Source organism: Haliotis cracherodii, unplaced genomic scaffold (assembly GCF_022045235.1).
Source record: "Haliotis cracherodii isolate W230 unplaced genomic scaffold, xgHalCrac1.p SCAF_9, whole genome shotgun sequence".
Classification (NCBI taxonomy): Eukaryota; Metazoa; Mollusca; class Gastropoda; order Lepetellida; family Haliotidae; genus Haliotis; species Haliotis cracherodii.
In genome coordinates this window covers 35,663,812-35,690,225 of record NW_027266343.1, presented here as the reverse complement: position 1 = coordinate 35,690,225, position 26,414 = coordinate 35,663,812, and the positions used below count along the sequence as shown (strand labels likewise).

General features: G+C 37.0%; 1 protein-coding gene across 2 annotated transcripts in view; it reads right to left on the bottom strand.

The window, feature by feature from the left end:
• LOC139453148 (uncharacterized protein ZK1073.1-like) overlaps positions 1–26,414 on the bottom strand; it is a 68,290-nt gene that overhangs the window by 12,012 nt on the left and 29,864 nt on the right. Inside the window, exons 3-8 of one of the 2 annotated variants that reach the window (XM_071234775.1) lie at positions 16,684–16,741; positions 16,165–16,282; positions 8,477–8,512; positions 4,518–4,580; positions 1,914–1,974; positions 555–641 (exon numbers count right to left, since the gene is read on the bottom strand). In XM_071234775.1, the coding sequence (XP_071090876.1) occupies positions 555–641; positions 1,914–1,974; positions 4,518–4,580; positions 8,477–8,512; positions 16,165–16,282; positions 16,684–16,741 (423 nt within the window). The remainder of the gene's footprint in view (positions 1–554; positions 642–1,913; positions 1,975–4,517; positions 4,581–8,476; positions 8,513–16,164; positions 16,283–16,683; positions 16,742–26,414) is intronic. The other variant, XM_071234776.1, reaches the window with a different exon arrangement.

Genomic DNA, 26,414 nt, shown 5'->3' with positions numbered 1-26,414 from the left:
TTTGACCTGATGTACCGATAGACATGAAGTTGAGGAAGACAAATATTTCCAAATCAAAAGGAAACATGGTCTTATTTCTGACTCATGAAAGCCACTTGGTGATCATTCCAATTATTGTGCTTTGCATACTGTATCCATCAGAGATAGAAATAAACATGAATTCAACATTGTATTTGATCTCATAATAGAGCATTATCTTCTTGTTCTCATAAAGAGGGTTAGACAGTTTTCAACACACTCAAACAAGGACAGGGGGCACAGAGCATGAAGCCTTGTTGTCTAAGGCAACACTGTTCCATGGGCAGAGTTGCACAGAAGTGAGAGAAATCTTAATGTTTTTGTGCTGTTGTTTGGAAATAAAATGGAAATTAAAATGTAACATGCGGCTAACTTTATGATGATGCATGCAATGCCTGAGACCCAAGACTGTTAATTTTTTTATGCCTAAATATTTTACGATATTACTGAAATTCTGTTCACAGCAGCATTCAACCCAACTCAGTCGCACAAGAATAAAGGTAGCAGGGTGTGAAGCTTCAGGAACAGTTACATACCTTGTCCTTGACTGCCTCCATAAAGTTCGCTGTAGACCCGGTACAGTGGATCAGACACACGCCAAGGACACGTTTAGGTTGGGCCATCTGTACAAAAGTAAAGTTTTCAAATAAAGTACTGCCTCTTGCAACAATTATGTCAATAATCATATATAATTGGAAACTGAATACTTTTATCCAAATATGGCAATAGCATATTGTTTCAGTTTTTTATTTCATAATATCTTAACTAATCTAACAAATATTAGCATGCATAGAAACTTTATGATTAGGTGCTAAAAGTTTTGTTTGTTTTGTTTAACACTGCACTCTGCAATATCCCAGCTAATGTTATAAGTGAGTGAGTGGGTGGGTGGGTGGGTGGGTGTTTGAGTGAGTGAGTGAGTCAGTCAGTCAGTGAGTGAGTGAGTATGGTTTTACGCCGCTTTTAGCAATATTCCAGCAATATCACGGCAGGGGACACCAGAAATGGGCTTCACACATTGTACCAATGTCGGGATATGAACCTGGGTCTTCGGCGTGAGGAGCGAACCCTTTAACCACTAGGCTACCCGACAGCCCCTGCTAAAAGTACCCTCAAATAAGAAAAATGAATGTTGAAACTAACAGCAAGAAATCTTTGTGTATTTAATCTGTTTACATAAAACAGGACACAAGTCATTTAGAAATTGGGTGCAAAATCAAAAAATAAATTGCAAATGATTCTGGGCATGTCAGTGGCTAACCAAAGTTTTCTTTGTGTTTATGCATCGATAAACTAAAAAAAGTTAAGCCCACCCACAGAGGGTCTTCTGTTTTCTGATTGGCTTATAATAGAATTGGCAGGGCATGTGTTGCATTATTGTGCCAAACGCTATCACCAATTTTGTAATGTTGTCTACAGTTTTGTGTTAATGATTTAATAAGCAGCCTGAGAAGTTATTATTGTGGATGTATTTATTCATAAAATTGGACTTCAATGTGTTTACTTTAATGGAGGTATAAACAGGAAACCCAATACAGGGACTGACACAGTATTCACAGTTTTTACCTTTATACCTCCATAAACAACAAAATATTGAAGTCAATTCTTAAACATCAAATGTTTATGCTATATGGTTCGTGGTTGATTGTCTATTAGTCTCAGAATATTTGTCAAATTGATAAAACAGCCATAAAACAGGGGCATTTAAGAAATGGTATGCTAAACTGATCTAACACAATACATACATTGTTCTCAAATCTGCATATCCAAGTATGTCTTATATTCTTAAGAATAAAAGACCCAGTGTATGCAAACAGAAGCCAAATTTGACATTATTATTTTCCAAAACAACAAATGAGGCAGGTAATACTATCAGGCATTTGACATTCTCCTACCGCAAATCTGGCGATGATGTTAGCTCCCGCACCTTCCCCAAGGCCAATCACCTGCTTCACACTGAAAAACATACACACATATAATGAAGGAACTGTATCATCAAGAGCTCCTTATCAGACTGCGCCAGAAGTTATTATTCGCCAGTTGAGACAATGTATAAATAAAATCTGACATAAGTGAGAGTCCTGCTACTTGTCTGGCATCTACATCTATCTTGATGCATAACTGCATGGGCAGAGGTGTCATGGCCATAACAAAGAGCCCAAGTGGCATGACCAATATCGAAGGTTAGGAACTGGCAATAACCCTAAAGTTTCAATATCTCGATCATAACATCCTGATACAAGATTAGGATTGTTTTGAATTTACCATATTCTATGATCATCACCAATTGGGCTGATCTGATCATTGATTCAAGGTCTCAGTTAAGAAGCCGAGCAGTTTGCAAGGTGACGTACAAAATGTTAAGCATTATGATCAGAAGGCTACAGACAAAAATATGCGCTAGATGTAAACTCTACTTCCTGTGATCGGAAATTTCGGAAAATAGAAAAAGTAATTACTTCATCCTATCTCAGATTGTGACTAGAAGAGGCTTTCCCGACATGTGGTCTGTAAGTCGTGCAATGTGTTCTATCCTTACTAAATAATACAGCCCCGGACCAACTGGTGTTTCTACAGCACGATTCCTTAACATGCAACTTATTCATTATTCCTCCCACTGTGATTTCCTCCACGACATTAAATCAATTTCACTCGATATTTCTACTTCTACAACTGACATTGCACCCTCCCCAAATTTTACTCAGTGATGAAATCTGTTGAGTTCTCTCAATCTAAATGTTTACAAATTGCAAGTACAAAGATGATGATACGTTTAGCTAGCTATCCATCCGTATTGAGCTAGATCATCGCAAGTGAACTGGTGTTCAGATAAGGATTTAGCGTGTCACAGATCAATGACCTCCTAAAATGAGAAATTAAGTCTGTTTAATTTATCAGTTGACTCAATTATTCATTAGAAGACAGAAGTTAAATAAGTACAAACTGTGGGTTAGGTATTGAGAAAATGTATGAGGATATATTAGAGTCAGCCAGGTTGGGTCAAATCCATGGATGAGAATGGATATTTTCCTTTTCAGCTGAAAATTCTTTTCAATGGAGCATGGCCCATGTTTATGGGGGGTGTTTAACAAAGTTGTGGTCACTAAAATTCGCTGCAATTCACGGATCCGGAGAAGGTTCTCAACCCTGCAAATCTTAGCTCCATATATAACCACTAAGGTCTATAAGGTTTCCAAAGCCTTAATTCATATTACATGTTACTCATAAAAAAGTTAATATTGCTGCCAAGGATTTACGAAACGGACATGTAAATGAAATGAAGGCTAATAGTCAACTTGTTCAGATGCATTTGATATGAAAGCACACCTTAGGGCTTATTGTACTTTTCTTATTAGTTCTTTCCTTAGCAAATCTGTCAAAAACTCTCTCTAAAAGATCAATGTTCTTACACGTTAACCTAGTTCTAAGGAACTTCTCTCCCCATAAACAAACTAAAAGGACAAGAATCAATTGAAGGTTATTCAAACCGTCATTCTTTTTATTGATTTCATTTTTTCTAATTCTTGCTATTTTCTTCTAATCTTTCACCATGTTCACTTGTGGATTACTAAATCAAGTTCATGTTGGATTTTCGTCTGATAATTCAAAATGTTTGAAATGCATGCCGACATTCATTCATTCCTAACTCAATGCCCTACTGACATTCATTCATTCCTAACTCGATGCCCTACTGAAACATTTTCTTAAACTGTGTTTCTTGAGATACTTATCTAGGTCTGATGTTTTCTAAATGAATAAAAAAGCAAACAGGATTACTGCATATCCTAAATGACAGCTGCCACTCTTAGTTACACCTTGGACTAGTCTACCAAGTCTGATGCGCTGTAACAGGATTAAATCCGTACTTTGGCTTGTAATATCTCATTTCTACTGACATTGTTATTCATAAATATTTTTGACAGCACAATACAAAAATGACATTACATTACATTACCTTTGAAGAATATCACACATTAGACGGTTATCATTGGTCTACACCTGTTCTTTCTTGAAGACAAAATCCGAACTTATTATTGTGGTAGCTTTACATTGAAGAGTGAGTAAGCTTTACAGCACTTGTGGCACCATTACAGGAATAACAGAACATCACGGGCTTCATACATTATACCAATGTTGGGAAGAACTTAAAGAAGAATTTACAAGGAAACACTGCACTCGAAGATTTTGAGTGATTAGTCAGTGTCATGAAATTGAGGATGAAAATTTAAGGGGTTCTATTTATAATTCTAATGCAAAAAAAGAATTGGGGATCTAGATAAAGACACTAAATTTAACACCCCAAGGGCCCCACAATTTCTAAAAGTGTTAATGATTCCCAAGGCTTACATCCACGAATCTACGGTACTAGGAAATGAGGACACAAGTACTTCTGGCCTTCACAGCTCTGATCCCACAGCGAGATATCAGCTATGCACATTGAGAGGAACATAATGAGTTGATGTGTATAATGCATGTTGTGGTGACGGGGAAACACATACTCCAACTGGTCCAGAACACACACGAGGTCCTCCCCAAGGCTCTGCATGCTGGGAAAGGTGTAGCTGAAAAAACAAAATACACACAACAAATATATGCAGATCACACTGGCCCTGCAAGTCAACGTGGCTATAAAGCATGATATCAATGCAACAAAGAGAGGCTGCTGTTGAATTAAATAAGGAAAACATGGAATGTGGTGTGGAGCAAATTATTTGATAGCTGACAATGCAAAAGAAAACCGCTGTAGTATCATAGGACAACTGGTAGCAGTAATCACTATTCCAATACAAAATAGAATATACTGTAAGACACACTACCAGTTTTGTTATCATTTTTTTTACAATTTTCAACATTATTCCTCATCTGAGTCAACTGTCACGCATCATAAACTTAAACCCTACTCTGTAAATAGAACAACCTCAGAAAACTAGTAGCAGAAGACACATGATTAGACATGCAATGACAGAGGTCATTCGATTTTTTCCGATTTTGTGTTGTGCAGCTTAAATCCTAATCTGATGTTGCTATGCGTTTATAAGTGCTTTATAAACACTTCCTTGTTAGTATTCCCAAATACGTTGTGACAATAGCTGTAACCCTATGTTTCATCAGTTTCATAACCTGACACTTTCCTATATATGATTATGTAGAGACATGGGACTTTTACTATATTATCTTACAGTCAATATATTCCCATAACATCCTCTGAGAATAGAAATTAGATGTTTTCAATATCAATAACAGCCTGATGGAGTAAACATAACTAATTAATGCAACAGGAAAACATTGTTCTCCACTATCCCAAGGAGACTGACTACTGAATATCAGCATCACATTAATGTGGAACAAAGACTTTGTGTTTTACGGTTTGGGACTGATATTATTAACACTTATGTCATGAATGAAACTAATCATGCTAACTGTGATCAAGTAACTCTCAAGGTGTAAAATAGCATTTTGAGTTTAACAAAGCATGAGGTATTACAATGACCTTTATTATTTATTTATTCAGTAGATATACAAGCTGTGACACATATGATGGTAGTACTGTAGTCTCATGCTGAATAGGTCTGTATGAAAAAAAAACAAATACAGGATGTAAGCATGTACTTATATACCTCAAAGACTTGATCATTAAAAGAGAAACTATCAGTTAGACTAACACAGTGTTAAAAAAAATGAAACACACTAACAATAAGTAGATATTGGTGACATTTAAATAAATCATCATTTAAAGCCATTCAAATGAGAATAATGTAAGCCATGTACTGTTAATTCCTACTTTACCATGCTTACACAATGTGAATATTGAAACAATACAAAAACACTCAAATTTCAATCATTCATAAATGATTACTGATCATATTTCAGCCACAATTTGTCATCACATTTTAAGTTTTTTTATTGTTAGATTATTAGCATTATCATGTACAGACTACAGAATATGCATGGTTAAAATTACTATCATGCACAATTTATGGCTTGAAAAGGCATTTAGTTTGTAACATTATAGTGAGGAGTAAAGATTCAAGATACATGGACAGGTCATAACTGAAGCCTCCATCCCGAGGCAGTCTGCTCTCAATTTAGGGACCGTCTCCAACCTAATACAATGCCTTCACTTTCTCAAACACTAGTAAGTGGCCAAGCTCTCCATGAGATCAATAAGAATTACATTATTATTACAGCAGTGAAAAATGTCTCCGGTGTGGGTTGTGACTTGGATGACAGAAACTCGAGTCAGGGACTTGCTCTAAACACCACTCCAATGTTTCTTACTGCAGCAGAAGTGTTTGTGCTGTAATTCCTAAAAACACCAAATTCCAGCTAATTCCAAAAATATGGCATCCATATGTTGGCATGTTCCTGGTGATGCTGACTAGTTGATTGTGTAAGGTATGAAAGGAAAGAAATTGTCCAAACATGCTGGGCTGGTAAATCATTTGTCTGTTATACGTTACGGGAACTGTAATATGTGCAGCCGTGCCCAATTCATGAGCAGCACAACATCTTGCCAGATATGTAAGACTCAATACACTTGTAAACATTATTATAACTCTGCAAGGGAGCTGTTGCAGTATTACATATGTGTTCTGTCAAAGCGGTACATTTCAAAATAGGGGAGTAAATAATGGAAAATATATAAGAAATGAGACAAAGTGCTACAAATAAGAGCCTCTTTCTCTGAAGTGGTTGCATCTTTTGCCATAAAACAGTCTAAGCCTGCCATACAGCAGACAATAAAATGCAAAGGAGTATTATTATTATAAGACATGACATACTACAACAGAGAGTGCATGGGCTGACTGTCAAATCAGGGGGAGTAACAAGGTACTAAGGAAGGGGCATTATGACAAGTCATGCCAGGAACATCGCAATATTAATCATATATATTTCTTTTTCTGTTACCATGGTTACTGCCAAGGAATACCATCAAATAATAGGCATACCTTAATGTGATAAGATGCATGTAAAATAGTACGATGGAGCTCAGTATGAGGCCATCATGCTGCAAGGCCACAGTGAACACACATCCAACCCCATATCAGATATGGATCCAGCATCCTCACCCAAACACAAACAACACTAAGAGGGAAACAAGGAAAACAACTAGCATGAGGCAACACTCAAGACCAACAATGTAAAGGTTTATTGGGGAAAGCAACGTCAAAAAATAAATCACTATCAAACACAATACAATATCTATGCGCTACAATCTGACATTCATACAAGTTGCTACAAATCAAAACGACTGATCAACAAAACCTGATTAAATGTTAAACAAATTTATTCAACATTTACAGGACGGGGCTTATAGGTAAAATGAAATAAAATGAAAGATAGAGCATTCTTCACAGCTGATGCTACAGTAACAAAAATTAAAAACAGTAAGTAAGATGAACTCAGGGTATGTGTTTATAGCTGACAGTAGAGCACTGCAGTAAGAAATGACCAACGGCAATCTGTCATGGAGAAATGCAAAGGTTACACATGTCAATAGAAGACGCAATACAGTCAGTCAATTGTTATTCACACGGAGAACTACGACGATACTGACGTACGTACGTACCTCACACGGAACAATATTATACATGTAAGCATTCAGGCCACAACAGGCAGACCATGTTAGGTTTTCACATCTCCATCAAACCTAATCTGATATGCTAGACTGAATGTAACAACTTTCAAATATCACCTATTTCTGTTGCACCCTTGATAAAATGTGTTTTTGTTCTTCAAAAAGTCAATCATGTATATTTAACAATCAGGTAGCTGCTGATTTTGTTTCATAAATAACTCAAGTACAGGCTGGTTTCAATATTGATTTTCACATGAAACTTTAAACAGACATAGAGATATTATTTAGAATTGAACTGAAAGAAACACCTGGATATTTCTGTCTAACAAAGAATTTTTTACTAAACATTTTGCTCTGTCTAGTGACAAAACCTTGTTTTGTGAATGCTTCCACATACTGTTTTAAGGCCAGTTGCAAATTTGTTGCCAATGCCATCATAGGCGTTGAACTGTTAGAGCATGAGGACAACACTCCAAGACAACCATATAAGAATTCATCTTTGAAATGTTCTCAACAATATTACATCCCCTAGAACTGACTTAATTTGCCTATCACAGCGCCGGTCTTCCTAAGGTTGTTTATTAGCTGTTAGTGATCAATATTTATGACAGCCAATTACAGTGAATCAAACTGAAAGGATGTAAGCGACAGTTTATCTCGATAATTGATTACAGTCATGGCATACCAGATCAGTGTATGATAATAGGAACTGGACATTTAACAGGTGTACTCAATTTGTGACTAGTGTCCATGATTTTGGTGCCAATTAGTGACAGCATGTTTGCTGTCCATTGATTGTGCCGAAGGCCTGGCCTGCCTAAGCCATGCAGACTTTTACATCCATGCCCATAGAAGATGACTTATATCTCACTTTATTACCAAACGCTTATTCCAGACCCTTTCTTGGGAGGGGACCTGTCAGCATGAGAATAATAGTTCTGGATATGAGCACAGTCAACATAGCATGTCACACAGAAGCGTCCATAACGTCAGAGTCTCATGTCTATTTGCAAAGAACAAAAACATTAGTTTTCTTGTATACATCATAACACGAGGAAAATATGGAGCATTGAGAGGTTTGATATTACTAACCACAAGCAAATTGTATATCTGGTTGCTTGCAGGAGAATCATGGGTTCTCACTGAGATCAGAGTTTCTTAGTTTTTACCAAATGTGATTTAATAAGTATTTTAATCATCCTATAGACTAACCCAGGAATGCAAATTGGGACTAGCTTGTTAGGCCAAGTCAGTCTTCTAATGTCAACTGTATCCTGAGGGCTAGTAGAACCTTTAGGTGTCCTAATATTTGATCAGTATTTATTGTAAATATTTCCGTTTCCGTGGTAACTCGACCCATACTGAGCAACCCTAGGTTCAACTGCAAGAAGACCAACAATCCAGATGGCCTGTTCTCACATACAGCATCCAGTGAAGTTGGTGCACCACCTTCATAAGAAACTGATTCAGAAATGAACTGTGTTCATATTTAAAGTGCAGGTTCAAGAGGCAAGTGTAAGATTGCTCAGAAGCAGTGTTAGTAATTCTGGTGGCTACTTTCCTGTTGGCATCAGCATTCCTTAGAATCTAGCACAACAACACAGTGTTTTGTGACCATGAAAGTGCAGTAAACATTTATCAGTGCAAATGTGCAGACATTTTCACAATATGTGTGTCTTTTAACAAGCAATCTGACTGTATTACAATCAGCAAAACCTTCAATATTGTCATAATATTCCTTGATGGAATCAAGACATATATCGTCTATCCATGAGTGACATACGTTTAGAACACCAAAATCTGGTATGTGGCGTTATTTTGCAAAATCTAAATCCTTTCTAAGCATACTTCCCATTAGGTCTCACTTTTGCATTTCTCCATTGACCTTGTTCAATACTTGGACCACTGAAGACGTTAAAAATGATCAAATTCAATCACCGACTACTGTCAGCCTTAAATCTGTCCTCTTGGTCATGTGAACTCAACTACTGACAAATATTTTTTTTCATTTTTGTGTGTCAAAAATTCAACCATTTAAATCATAGCTGGCAATCCACAAAGCAGCAAGACTCTACACATAAACCACATCTACTCCCAGGGATGATTCTAGAGAGCACAGCCAAACTCATGAAATTAATGAAAACTCTCTTATTGCCTCAAACATTTCAAGCACGAGAGAATAGATTTATTCCCTTATTGCACTGCACAACTTTATTGGTTTGAACCTCTTTGTTGCTGGTATCAACTCTGAATGTGCCGTGATTATCTCCTCAAATTGAATAAAACTCAGACGAATTACATTCAAACTTTAACTTCACTTAATGATCACATTTGAATATGTAACATGCTGATTCATTGTCATACACTTTAGTATTTCATGCAATAGATTCCTGGAATTTTACTTTGGTAATTTACCGATTAAAAGAAATGGTTCGGCTATTGGGCAATTCTCTGAACAGATCAATGTCAAATGGTTATTTACAGTTTAATATTCAACAACCATATTGAACTTGTGTAGGAAATGAATAAATCTAATATTAAGCCAGTTGATATAAGAACAAACATAATGACATTATAGAATTCCCTTAAGGACCCAGCATCTGAAGTTGCCGAGCCTAAGATCTCAGCAGGGCTAGTGCCAATATCATTTGTCTCGGCATCAGCGGAGAGGAAGGCACACTGGGCCATGGCTTGACACAAGCCAACCGGAATTCTATACTACTAACTCAATTTGGTCTCTACTGGGTATTCCAAGGATTAATGTCTCCTCTGTCATTGTTCTTGATACTGTTCTTTTTCTATAAAGCACTCATCTGACTTCTGATTTTTTATATGTCATGTGAAGATACAGACATATAAAATAGCTTCCAATTTCAGTTTCCATTGAAGGATAACTTGATCGAAATTTTATTCATTATCTAGGGTTGTATCTTGATTAATGAGGAGACCTAAGTCAACAAAATGGGGAAACATGTTGCAGGGCTTCAGATACAAGCAGTGAATGTGAAGAAAATATGCAAAATAATTCACCACTACCCAATTAGTTTTGAGTTGCTTCCAAAGAAATACATGTAAAAAGTTTTTAAAAACAGTAAAACAACACTCTGTGTTATTGCCCAATGTATCCTCTTTCAACTTGAGTATCTGTACTAATTTACCATGTTTACAGATCTTTATTACTGATTTAATGCAGGCATCACACATGCATAAACACTATTGCATTGAATAATGCATAAAAATGGCTCTAAGTCCAACTTATTGTTAATTAGACCTGGTTACTGCTGTTGTGAGATTATGAAACATGAGAAGTCACCTGAATCCACATTTGAAGCATATTTTTTAAGAAAAATATTTTCTGATTTGTGTAAAACTACCCAATAGACTGGACCTAAATACTAAAAATATATTGATTACCCAGAGAAAGCTATAAATACAGAATGTGAATGATAATTTCTGTGTGAAAAGTACACAGAAGAAGAAATTGTCAGGAGCCCTGGTGCTGTAATGCAATTGTTCCACAGCCCACTACTTTAGCTTTGATCTAAACCCAGTCTCAATAGAAGTTGTCACATCTACAGGTCATTGACACAGATTACAATACCGCCCTAACATCAACTCTAGTCTTTGGCTACTGCTGCATTTATTTGACCAGATCTCATCAGCAAGCAATAACAACAGTCACTCAGCCATGAGGGAACATTCAAGCAACGACTTTGGACAAATAATTACGTAGATCTCTTGTCCTTAGCCTACCATTAGTGTTCCGATCATACCAGCCATGGTGCCTGCTCAGCAAACACTGGCCCACAGACACAACTAACAAACTGTGGCTCAAAGACGGGGGCGTACAATATCGGTAAAGCTGTCGCGAATCCAACTAAGTCCATTTTCTCAAAACCATGTCGGCCCAGCCCAAACAAAAGCAACTGTAAATCTTCTCTCTTCAGAATAGTTCTACAACTAGACAATGGGTTGATCTACGGTTCCAAGCCTGTTTATGGAACTGGTGACACGACGCACTGATGGTATTGAACATCCTGTGTTAAGCTTTTATTGTTATATCAATAAATGGTGTATAATATATGATGAGAGTGGGATGCCGCTGATGGATTCCTTCCTAAACCGTCTTTACCACCCTCTGAAAGAAATGTCCTATATTTGACAAGTAATTGCTAGTCAGTCTTGACCAACTTGTCTGCTATGTTGGAGATTGAAAATTGCCAGCAACAATTGTCTGGCCATCTCTAGACCATTTCTCTCTAAGACAGCATGATTACTATCACTGATGCATTGATGAACTCTAAACCCCCATGGCAAACACCAGAGTGCATTTGATCCATTGGATCTCATTTGTAACTGTGGAAAATAGTTGGTAAACCATTGTGCTTCCTCTGTCAGTGCCCAAGAAACAGGCAATGACATGATGAACTATGGCAGGAGGTACATAGATAATCAATAACTGGAGCATCCTCCTAGTTCATAGCCTAGCAGACATGATCATGAAGATTACACTTTCACTGACACTGGCTCCACTGATGCATCAGCCAAAGGCAAAAGTCATAGTGCATGTTTGACAGCTAAATATAGTGGAACTGCCAAAGGACACAAAGCGAGATCATTAAATCAAAGTGCATGTTTGATATCTATAGTGAAACATCAAAGTACCAGATCAGGCCTGACCTGACAGCAAAGCAAGATTTAAAGTCACTCAGTACTACTTTTCAGATCCTTTGCAAAGGACGCAGAGTCATCCATCCCACGGATGACATCTGTACCTCTTTGGTCATCTGGACAAGGTGTCCGATTTTGGATCTCTACATTGGTGCCCAACACTGGGCTGAGCCCCTTCATATCAACTTTGAGCAAAATAAGTCTCAGAACTTTACTATGCCTAATATTAACAGGAGAGTATGTAGCAGGGCATGGAGTCATCGTACAGATAACATCTGTAGCTTGTCGGATTGCTGACGGGGTTAACCTCTTTGGTGATGTGGACAAGGTGTTTGACTTGGATTAGAAGGTCCATGGTTTGAGTCCTATCATGTGACTTGGAAATTTAATGGCCTCTACCTTGGTTTAAGGGTCTTTATAATATTTTGAATTAGAGCTGCCAAGTTCTTCATCAAAAATGTCCATGCTTCATCTTCTTCAGAGGTCGAGTAAGATCATCTAATAGAGTCTATTTAAAATCTACTAGGTCACCTAAAATTATTTTAAATGACCAGTGCTGGCTAGTAGATTCAAATGTTCAGTGCAAAGTTAACATGCAAATATGATAATTGAAAGTCCATTGCTAAATCTGTAATTTTAATTATATGATGTCAAACAAATGTAACATTAATTAACTGAGTCTCAACTAAAAGGCTTCAGCTATGGTACCATTATATGGAACCATTAATATGATGCACATAATGACGAAAGCCAGTCAAGCAACATGTCAAATGTAGAATCTCTTTCTTCTGACACAAATCCAATCAATCTCTCCTTGGATATAAATCCACCCACATCTCAGCAAATGTCCAACAGTAGGGTTTCCTGAGATGGTGTGTGAGACCAGAGCAGGAACTGTGTCTTACTGGACTGCATAATGGCAGTCGAGCCATTTGTCATGTACAATAACTATCAGGTAACTCTCCATCTGCCTCCACATTACTTGGCCTCCATGAGATAACCTTGTAGATTAGCCCATCAATACAAGGACCTTGATCCTTTGCATTCTTGTTGAGAATGAAAAAGCAAACATACTTTTCCATGCGTTTGAATGTCAGGCACATAATTTCATTCCTATAAGAGCTGAAGAAAGAGTCATGGCTCTGTAGCTCACCTATATCAGTTTATGTTCTAAGATGAATAATGTTATTTCACAGGTTCTTGGAAAAAGGTGAATCAATATTTATGTGTGAAGTCTAATTAGTTAGCTAAAACATTTTCAGACGTACAATGACACAATAGAAATTGGTACTAGTCCAATAATCCTTAACAAACTGCCCATTAGTTAGGGTGTCCTGAGGACCAGTACAAATTTGCCCTTTCTAAGGGTTTTGCTATATGTCTGATGATATCATCATAACGACTAGTGGGCTAAAACTGTTCGTTTTTATCGCTGAATGACATATTACAGATCAACACAAGTCCAGCTTAATGTGTTGAATGTCTGTATTTCATAGACATCAACCAATCTTATCACATATCACCATTTAATTCAAACCTAAATTTGAGCATTAAAGCATATTCATTTAGTCCAATACTGAACTTATCTATTTCATTGCAAAACTCTAGCCAAAAAACACAGATAAAACGCTGATGTTCCTGAACATTCTTCATCAAGATCTACTCATGCCTGTTTGCTTTGTCCCTTGTGGAAAACAACAAAGATACAAGAATATATCTCATTCTGATATAATGACCAAGTAGATTAAACTGTCTTTAACAAAGCATTACACCATCCTACAAAGGATTATGACATCAACTGAAGCATGTTTGACAATGAGAAGCAAAATACAGTGCTGCTAATGTGGCCAGAAAGAATCAAGTCATGGCTATGTATTCATACAATTTTATGCCATATGTACAATGTGTAGGTCTATATGTAAAAAGAACATATACTGAAATATTGCCACTAAGCAATAATATAAGATTTCAAGTACTGCACAAGATATCTGCATACATGATGAGGTGATGCTGAGGAAATTTCTGAGATTAACCAGTTGAAGAATTTCATGTGTCTCCAAAGGTGGGAACATTCCTATTCCAATTTTATGACAAAGATTGTATTTGTATTGGCGACATTTACAATGGACGACAGACAAACAAGCCTAAACATTTTATCCAGATGTGAACTAAAAAACACTGACACTGTCCTGGAGATAAATCGGATCTAAAGATTTCAAACATATAATAAAACAATCAAGTCTATGTATATAATTAATGTGTTTGCACTAAAAAAAACAATAGACTCAATTTATGGCACTATTTCAAAACACATTTCCTGTTTGGGCAGAGCTGGTCGCAGCAACGGCAAAGCCAGCTCTATGGCAACTGTTGTTGCTAGGTAACATCCTCATTATGAGGAACTAGATGTCACAATAAGCACTGATCATGCTGATCATGTTGATAATTGACAAAAATGTCAAAAACTGGAAGTTTCAACATGAAGGAGTCTTTTTAACTCTTGCTCCAACAGCATCAGAAATCAATAACGAAAAAAAAATTATGCATTACAAAAGAACAAAACGCAAGATATCTAAACAATGAGCTGTGGTGCAGTGCAAATAGAAGCAGAACACAGCAGCTGCCAGTGTGTTTGGACTAGTCTAAAGTCTTAATGAGCTGGTTCATTGTCAGTCATTCAGTAACTAACACACATCAACGATCAACAAACGCGTTACTGACAAAATCCTCAGTAACGCAGTGGCAACACACCGATGAAAAGTAGCATTGGAGATTGTCACTAAGTGTTTAAGATCGGACACCGATAACATGAGTACATTTCAAGTGATTGCCTGCTTCATTGACTTTTTCTCCTGTTACACCACCATCAGCAGCTTGAACAGCTGACATATCACAGAATCTCATCAGGATCAACACACGTTTTATCTTGACATCTGTCACTGCTGTGACTCTAAATCCAAGGGTGTGTAAGGAGAGTGATTGGGAATCATGTGTCATCGGTCTAGGCAGCAGCAGTGTCCCCAATAACTGCTAGTCTTAAAACCCAGTCTAGTAAAATTGGGATAGTGTACATTAACCTAAAAATAGCACATTTATTTAGAAGCAACTCTGTGAAAAGCTGTAAAAGTGTAAGTTCAAACAAATGATCGAGAAGTGTTTTGGCACAATCTCATATGGTCAACTGAATTTCAAATTTGGTTGCCCACATTTACCTAACAAGATTGGTGCTTGAACCTTCTCATAACATAATAGAACTCTTAGATTGTTTTTCTATCACAATTAGGTATATTCCTGAATTTGATTCAAGTGAAATTGTCAATTTAGCAAAATTAGTAAAACCCCATGAAATACCGTTACAAAAAACAACAGTGTTGGAAATGAATCTCCAGGTCACAAATCAAATATTTAAAAATTAGTTGTCACTGGTGTCTGTATGGTCATCAACTCCTACTGTGTGGTCATCAGTGGTCATTACAAAAACACATCCTTCGGTTCCCAGTAGTAGAGATAATTTTGGTTCAAACTAGGTGAAACTTCCTACAAACACAGAGATTGAGATCACAGGGGTTCATATAAGATAAATGTTGAAACATAAATATCCAAAGGCAAGTAGGTGGAACTTTCGAAAAAGGTTGGGGTTGCAGGAAGGGGATAACTAGTGCCTTTCTAAATGTGATCATGCCATTGAACTGGACACATCCAACATTGTAGTGGAGAGAGTGGAGTGAGAACTAACATCTATAATCATCAATACTACCTTCAGTCTATGTGAGCCGTAGCATGAGTCCCCTACAAGATCAATAACAAGGACACTATCTAGTTTGGATTCTACACCATGACAAGTAGGACAAGGAGCATCAATGGTGGGGGAGAGTGTGGGAGACAATTTAACTTACTCTGCTGGCAAATCAGGTGCCTCATCTTCTTGCCCAGGAACATCCACGTGAATAAAAGCTGCTCGCTTTGTGATCTCTTCCATTGAAGGGTGGGTCAGGAAATTGGTCCACATTGAATCTAAAGCAGCAATGTCGGTACAGACTCTAACACTGTTTGATTTCAATCAACATCCATGTTTTTTATCACTCCTCACATTCGACAAACTTTCAAGTATTTACCATTTGAGATAACTTGCCATAATTACCTCTTACATTGAGGAAATGGTTTCATTAACTATTCTTTTGAAAGTATCCAATACTGGCAAAACATGTTATCAACACAGTCTAACGTTGGAACTCTGTGTCTGTGGGTAGAGGAATTCTAATTCAAACATATTGATCATGTCTAACATGTCTAAGTGAGATTTAATCATTTAATGTGGAGTAATCTGAACTTAAGTAAATTTGCAGTTTGTGACTGAGTGAAGTATTTGGCGTTCCTTGGCAAGGATGTCCTTATGATGGTGTTGCGGTACTCACGGTTGCATCCTAGATCATGAACAGTCAGCACGGCTGTCTGGTTGTGTTTCAAGTCTCCCTGCAAAACAAAAATCAATCAAAAATGCTTTCAACTGAAATATTCCAAGATAATAAACACATTGGACACAAAATCCATATCATGGAGTCATTGAGAGTGTGATCTTATGGCTCTTTATTGTTAAAAGCACCGGTCAGGAAATTCATCTATTCCCGAAGACAAGTCTGTTTCAACATGTTCAAAAACTTCTAAAACACACTCAGTACAACATGGTACAACTGAAGGATGGTAATTATAACTGATCTTCAAAACCCTACTAAAGGGTTCAACAAACACTTTTTTTTAATTATCTGTGTGTAAAATATATCTTATAGTCACTTCAATGAAAACAAGTAGACAACAGACATGGATTTAGAATTTCAGTTTGGTTCTCAAAACTATTACCCACTGACTGTGTAAAATTCACCTTTTGTTATGATAATCAAACGGTTATGTAGCTAAGACATGTAGCATATTGACGAAATAATGGGATATCATTGTGACAGTGGCAAACATTAAATCAGCATTCATCAGATGCATATTGTTATGAAAATGAGAGAGACTGTTCTAGCCATGTCATGATGACATAGATGACAGGCTGATGGTGTCAACAAGTTAACAGTATATCGGTCAGTTTCCTTCACACATGCATAACTTTTAGGCCACATTCTTCTTCTTTTTACTTGCTCTACAGATTTCTCACAGAAAATACTTTAGGGAGGATTGGGGGGTGTGGGGGGGAAGGTGGGGACAGAGAAGGGGAGGTGAAAAGACAGCAATTCAGGTCGGCTGGTATAATAAAATAATGAAGGGATATGTGATATCATAGTATTTGAATACACAATGTTACAAGTTCTATACTTATAACCCACAACAGAGTATGATAGTTAACACTGGTTATCAAATCAACATATTTTAATTCAAACATGAATTGAGGATATTTTCTTGCAGGCAGCGTATGACTTGATCAAAACTGACTTCTTATTTAAGGATTGACTGTGGATTTTTTTGGTTCATTGAGGTATGAATTGAAAAACCAATATGCAAACTGTATGAATCCGCATTTGCACCAGTCAGTGATTATAATGAATTCTCTAAAATCTACATTCATTGCGAAATGAATGCAATAACACGCAACCAATTCAGCTAATCAGAATTCATGAATTACATTGAACACAATGAAAACTTAATCATTTATGCATATCATACTGTTTACACCAGCTGAAATATCATTTGTAAAGCAAAACTGTCATTGCAAATTGATCTGCTGGCCATGCATCCAACGGATCAATTATACATTGTCTAAACATAATCTGTTTTTGCAAGTTTGTTTATGAATTGAGTTCAATGGTTTTTTGCATTTATGGAGGAATAAATGTAAAGGCATATACTCCATTATCAGCCAATCAGTAAATGTCAGAACGGTAGTCGATTAGTGGCCCAGGTCTAATTTGGGGGTAGGGGGTGGTAGTGGTAGTATTATGGAAACATTAGAGCAAAAATTTGTACTTGGTTTTGTCAAACAAATGCAACAGAATCAAAAGTTTGATCAAGATCCTGTGATTCACAGCGGGAAATTCACAAACAATCAGAAATTCTTCAGGAAGCGTCCCGTTTCAGGCATTTCCAGCTGTATTCGTCCCACTTCTCCCATTCTCAATCCGAATCTGATCCGATTTGTCTCTTCCACATGGTAGAAAACGACCAAATCGGTCCCGACAGCGTCCCAATTCTCCCGAATCAATTGACAAGAAACGGCAATGAACAATTCATGTCCATTCATCACGACAGCGTCCCAATCCTTAGGACACCATCCAGAGTGAGACAACACAGGACATTGTTACAATTTTGATCAAATACAGCAGAATCTGTCACAACATAGTCAAAATAGACAAAATCGGCTGAGTTTCCCGAATGATACAGGACGCACCATACTGTCGGGTGTGCTTGACCGACCTCTCTGGACCTTTCCCGATTAGTAGCACTCTCTCTGTTACGAACATGTATGACTGCGTTCAGACAATGATAGGGCATTCCAGATCATTGAGGATATTAATTCGATTTTTACACTTTTCGCGCTGTCTGATCTAAAACAGGAGCCATAATGAGCACTGTGTGAACCTGGCCTTACCCACAGCAACACAAACTCAATCATACCTAAGACATACAAGAGTCATCAGAAAGATGACATATCCCCCCAGCAGCTGTCTGTAAAGTAACCACCAGTAAATGTGCAATTCTGTATGTAATGAGTCAACAGTTGAATGTTCTTTAAGAAGCATACATTGTTTACCCACTGAATGGTTTTCAAATTCTGGCACGGAAACGAACCCGTTCCCAAATGGAGTCTAGGTCCAACTTCTTTCCATAAAAATTGTTATAAAAAAAAATTCGTAAAAAAAAAAATATCAAAAGGCACCACTTTAGTATGTGCCTGATACTGATAGCTTTGCCAAGTTTCGATCAAATACATTGAATGGTTTTCGAATTCTGCCCCGGAAACAAACCCCATCCCCAATTGAGTCTATGTCCAACTTCATTCCATAAAAATTTAAAAAAATAAAAATCAGAAAAATCCCAAAATATCAAAAGGCACCACTTCAGTACGTGCCTGATAGATTTGCCAAGTTTCGATCAAATACACTGAATGGTTTTCGAATTCTGCCCCGGAAAAGGAAATGATTACGGACGGACAGACAGACGGACAGACAGACGGACAGACAGACTGGCTGATCGCTATATCCCCCCGCATTATATGCCAGGGGGATAATAAAGAAAGACATGTAAATGCAAGCAATAGAAGGTTCTCATGAAAAAAATTATAGATTCTGTAAAATATGAAAGGTTGCATGGTTATCACCGGAAGAATGATATGGAAACCTAGATCTTAAATTTACTGCTGCTAGTACTGTGCTAGGTCAAACTGCCACGGAGACCCATGCCATGAATTGCATCATATTATGTACATGTCCGTGAGAAGTTCCTGGTGTGTGTACATCAACACAGGCAACAGGTGAAAATATCAGACTTGTTAGCAGCAACACTACCACATGCCGTTCAAAACATATGTTGCAAATAAATCAAGATATTTGACACACAGACCATTGGAAGAGAGAAGAGACACAGTAATATAACACACATTATGCTTCACATCTGCACAGTATGGAATTATATGTGTAAGAAATAACATGTTCCTGATGTTTACTGAAGACTGGTGAACACATTATAGATGTCACAGATCTGGCAGAGGTTCTAAGATAGCCTATGTAATTGGTTGAATATTTAGAAAATAGCTAACATAAATTCCATAATACTCTTATTACTGTAATCACCAACATCTGGTGTAATGTCACCCTAACCTACCAAATGTGCCCAGCCACCTTTCTGCATAACATATCATTGTCATCATAGGAGACTGTTTAACATACTTGCTCGTCATTCGTGCAACACTGTCTCAGTACTCAAAATTAAGAAAAGTGTCCTTGTCATGACCATAAAATTAATATTTACAGATCAAAGGCATCCCAAAATTCAAATATAGCAGCAAATCTCAAAGATCCCAGTACCAGCCTAATTTCCATCAGTGTTGATAGTATTTTATATAGGAATTCTTCATGATCTTTTTTCATAAAGAATATGGTTCATCTTTGTTATTTTTTCAAATCAACTTTCCTAAAATTAACTGAAAGATCACCCAACTATGGTTAAATTTGACCTATTTCTTCCTTCCTTCCTTCCCTCAGCCGTTGCTATTGACCTTGAACCACTTCCTCTTCCTACAGCAGAATGTTAAGCTAGAGAATTCCTTACATATTTACTACACTGTTTATACAGCATCTACCAGCCTACCGTGGCAGAATTGATTTGGAATGAAACAAGACCCTTACCCAGCCTTTTTATCAGTGTTTGTACGTAGTCAGGTATAGCAAAGCTACAGCTGCTCCATATTGATATGTTGTGTACTTTTGACCCATCTGCTGTTCTTACTACACTTCACACGATCTGTTGCATATTGCTTCATGTAAAGGTCAAGGAAATATGTTAATACTCTAATTAATAAGACATTGTGATCTTTCATTTTCATTCCAAAACAATAATTAGCCATGTTGTAGGATCAATGAACTTTCCAAATACATTTTTCTGGAGCAGATGAAGAGGTTGTAGGAAATATTTTCCAAAGACATGCTGCAATAACATAAATAAACCAGGGCTCAAATTCCTTGGCAGTACATTGAAATAACATAAGGCGTACTTAAATTCCCATGAAAGGCCACAATAGACTTGTAGAGTGGTGATTTAGTATCTTGAAGACTTCTTAGCTAGAAAACAGATATTTTTACTGGTCTGATATGCGTAATGGTTTTACATGTAAAATCTCTTTCAACACAGGGAGAGTGAGCATTTGTCATGTAAGTCACAAATGTTAAAAAACAGAGAGTATATTGTAAAGAATTTATGGATGTCAATTTCTTTATTATGATGAACACAATGTTTCGGAGTATATACTTACTCCTTCAACAAAATAATAATATAACAAAGATGGAAACTTAAAAGGAAGCCAACAGATAATTGGCATTGATAGCTGATTAGAAATGGACAAATGGATGCCAACTTTGTTATCTTATTACTTTTGTTGTTCTTACAAGCACATATATATGTTCGCTCGCTCATAGCATTATTCACCTGATGAAGGAGCAAGTATATACTCCTAAATGTTGTGTTTCTCATACTAAAGAAGTTGACATCCATAAATTCTTTTCCTTATGTGTATTATACTTCTAAATGCAATTCAAAGACTTTTAAAACAGAGAATATAGTCAGTATGAACTACTGCTGATACTGCCATGGAATACAAATAGAACCAAGTCTCTGTAGTTCACATGAGGAATGAAAAAAAGACATTTAAACAATCCAACATCCATATTATCCCTTTCATGACACCACTGCCTGGATCATTTAGTTTTATTAGATTCATTAAGTATGTGATGGTCAAATGTCATAATGGTAACATTAGAATAAGATCATACAAAATGCATCCTGCAAACAGAGACCATAAAATACACGGCCTCTGCTGTGATTGCACACTGACACATCAATAAATGGAGGGATGAACCAAAATGACATTCGAAATCAGATGTGATAAAAATCAAATAAGAATTCAGTGCCCTGACTGTTTGTGTCACTTTAAGTAGCATGCATATTTTTATTTCCATAGACTTGATGGAAATTGCAAATATGTACAAGTTTATGATGGAGAGGCTAAAAACAAAGAGACGACTGATGACGGACAACGTACCGTAACATAATCTGCTTGAACCTTTGGAACATTCAGGTGAGATAAAAACATTTCAGTACTAACCACTATTCAAATATTTATCTGATGACACCGTACTTAATACACAGAACTGGGAAGAACAGCACCAACACATTGTACCTTTGGAACGTTCAGGTGAGATAAAAACATAACACTTACTGAGTAACCACTATTCAAAGATTTATCTGATGACACCGAACACAATACACAGAACTGGGAAGAACAGCACCAACACATTGTTAAACACAATCCTATCCCTACAAACTATCAAATCATTTCCATGATTGCCCTGAGTGAAACAATTACTCATGTACATAAACAAGCTCGAATATCACCAACTAAACCATCAAATAAAAGCCTGTGAGACAATTCAGGACTTGAACCAACTTGAAATGCATAAACTAAGTGTTTAATTAAGCCCCAAGTAAATGTTGATGTTGGATAGTATTGTACATCTGGTGGTAGCAACCATGTTGATGACACACAACAGCATGATGGCATAACATTACAGACCGCTGGAGCCATGTACTTCAAATCTGACATGTATTAATGCTACAAGAACTTAATTTGTTTGTGCTGTCTTCAGAGTCCATGATATAGTGTGCATAGAATCACAACACTCTCACATCATGCACTGTCATGTCATACACCTTCATGTCATACAATTGTGTTCATATTATATATCAGTGGTAGACTCTAACAGTTTTTGTCCACTAGTCCTCATAATGATAACATATAGCAAAACCCTTAAAGATGGCAAAGTTCTACTAGTCCTCATGATACCTTAACTCAGTTTGGCAAGGACTACAGGGCAAGTGTCAATTTCTATCACTGTATATAAGTATTAATTATTAAGGATCGTCTGCTTCTTTCATATTACTATAGTTCATCTGTCATGCCATGACAAACTGACTGTTGTAATTTGAAAGAATCGGGTGATCTTTAAGTGGTTTCAAGAAATATATCCACACACCCACACACCCACACACCCACAACAAGTTCTTTACTTAAATTTATTAGTCTGGAAGGCATCAAATGCCCAAATCTATTATTCATTTATCAACAATTGGAATTACAAGTTTCACATTTCAGAATAAAGCATCAAGTTGCTCACAGGCACATTCAAGTCAGCTGAATGTTACATGTAGTGATATCTTTGGCCTTCAAGTAAGGAATGTCAGCTGTGTAATGTGATCTGGTTGATGCAAGAGGACAGAATATGCATGTAAATTATTCATATTATATGTTATAAACATTCAGGTAAAGTATCACTGCACACCATAAGCAATTTCTGATATGTAAGATATACCAATTTTCATAACAATGGCCCCAGTGAGTGCAGATGGTGGTATTACTTATAATCATCAAGATCAGCACAAGTGAGAATTTTCCATGATCAAATCGGACCTACATTGCTGTTGTTCATATCCTACCAAAATACCAACCTTCTGAACCTTTCGCTTTCTATTACAGAGATAGTTTTAACGATTTCCACAATATTAAACAATAACTAGTTTTTTCAAGGTCATACAGGTCCTCCAAATCTTGACAAAAATGTTCCAATTACAAACATAGCAGTCTAGGGCTGGGACGATACACCAACTGTGAAATCCCATATGTATACCTTACATATGATACCTTACTCGGAAATCAGATATGCATCACGATACTTGCATGTGCTCTTATCTGTGGTGCAAAAGCCATCTTTTTCATAGACAGGATGGCCAAATACCTGGGACACTGACGATTTACAGTTGGCAGTGTGAAATATGTCACAACAAATGAAGATATGTATGTTTTCACTATAAACTTGCACTACTCATTAGAGTTTAATGGAACAGTTATTAAAGCAAACATTCAGGTCAGAATCGATATTTTTTACTTATCGTGTGACTGAGATCAATTAATACTTGTATCGAGAAGTAACAAATTGTGATCCACCGATGCATCAGTGTATCATCCCAGCATTACATAGCACTATTTACAACATCTTTACCAAGACTGGAAATAGGCACCAACCATACAGGTTCTACTACACCAAATCAGAACCATTTAGGACAGAGTGGTCAGTGCAGATCGAGAGATATCTGCAGACTGTGATTGGAGGATATTGTGTACGATTTTATGTCTTTAAATGTACATCCATCCAGTTATTAAAGCTGACCTTGTTTTTCTATATTTAGTACTGTCTTTTTCAACATGATGACTTATGCTGAATGTGACCACAACTATTTTCAAGTAGGTGACATTTGGTGCGAAACCTGGGGGTGGTGTGTTCAGCTTCCTGTACTCGGAAAAGGAGCTGGCTAATTAAGCTAGTCATTTTTTAATTTTTTTATTGCTACTCTAAGGCCAAACTGTGCACACACGTACAGGTAATAGCTGTTGAATGCTAAGTTAAACATCTTTTTAAATATAATGTTACTATAGAAGTCTACGGGAAAACATTTGGTTGTGTGTAACCTGCAGAATAACCCCCATGGAGGTACCAGTATATGACTGTCAAAAGACCAGCATTGAATCTTGAAAGCTGCAATGTTCTTTAGCACTGTTTGGTTTGGTTTGCAATATAAGGCCCTTTCTCGGAAGGAAATGTTGCCAAGACAGATAATAACATAGATCCTTCGGAATGACCCTCCTACTAGTTGTGAGATGACGCTAGTAGGGAAACCTGAGACCTGTAATGTTAAAAACAAAGATTGGCTCCTGACCTGGCTTTAACACAAGGGCAATTCTTGGCTTCATCCTTGATTTACATGAAACTTCAGTAGTGCATACATGCTACAAACTTTCAAAATACATGGGGATTATATTTCTAATGAGACATGATGAAATAGGACAAAGGCTACTCACAATGATACTATTGTTTAAAGTCTGAAATGAAACTGCCAACAGTGTTCTAGATGCACATATCTGTCAAAGTGTCACAACTGTCACTGTGACCCTGGAAGTTGTGGCTGCCTCTATTGACAGGGAAACTTGATATGTCTTGATGGTATAACTCAAACTGTTTTATTTGACTTGAGGTTAATGTATGGATATGCCAATGCATGGATGAAAACAATATCCAAGTTGATTTAATTGAGTTTCGATGGCATATGAAATAATTTCCATATTCTGATAATTAAATCTTCCTACACAACATTTTAACAATCCAACTATGACCATACACTTCTATGCACACCAATGCTAAATGTTTCAATCATTTATAAAGGTGTACATGTATGTCCCCAAGCTCCTCACATCAATAACTCCTTCCTGGCACTATACACCAAGAGTGAATTGAAAGTGTCAAACCCTGTAATGGAGTTTTGTATGTCCATTGATTGAGTTTGCGTTTTTGGTTTAGCAAATACCTGCGCGAGGAGTTTCCATTTGTTTGACATACAACATGTTTGCACAAAAGCAATAGACGTCAGATAAATAAATAACCAAAAAAGCATCTCTGATCTTGAACCTTTAACTTACTTCATAAAATGTTCATATGGTGCCTATTTGTAAACAATTTTCAACTGAAAACTTGTTACAACTTGTAAATTAAGCTTTTTCACCTTATACCCTATACTGGAAAAGATGACTCACTATCCCATTGATTTCCTTCCCTTGTCAGTTTACAAAAGCAAAGAATAGATTTCACGAAACTCGGGCCTTTGTGAGTCAAAAGTACAAACTTTACACCTGAAGGAGACAGCATGTGTGGGTACTGACACATTATCTCACAAGCAATGACAGTGCTCACAGTGATAGCTCTTCGCAGAGCTCATTATTGTAACTTTCGCTCCCAGTGCTAAGGCGGCCTGCAACCAATTGTACAGACTTGAACTTGCAAACTGACTGATGTTACATTTAAAAGTTTGTGATGACTATGATATATACTCTTTTCCCAGCTACATTATTTTGTTTGTCAATTTGAATTTTTATGTCATGTAAACTATCATGTAATTAGTTCAGGGAGAATGCAAGAGGGAAGTAGGTGCTTTTCCCATCAGCCCACAATCTCCAACCAATCTGACTAAACAAACAAACGTAAATTCATCTGGGAAATACGAAATCAATAAAAAAACTTTTCCCAATTTACTAGATTGGCATACACATGATACACAAAAATATAAATGTCACAACATTTAGGGTTAGAGGGGAAATTTTCACAATAATTGTTATAGCTGCTTGCACACTGATGGCAGCGATGGTAATGGGAAGGTAACTAAGGTGTTATATGCGGGAAAGGAGCTTGGCAATGACCCACAATGAATGAAGGTGGGCATGGTGAGAGCTGGCGTGGTTCACTGAGGCCTACAGGGTGACAATCAACTCAAGGAATCAATAGAATAGGCTACAGATGGCAAGCACAGGTACACATGGACAGCAGAGATTCCCTTC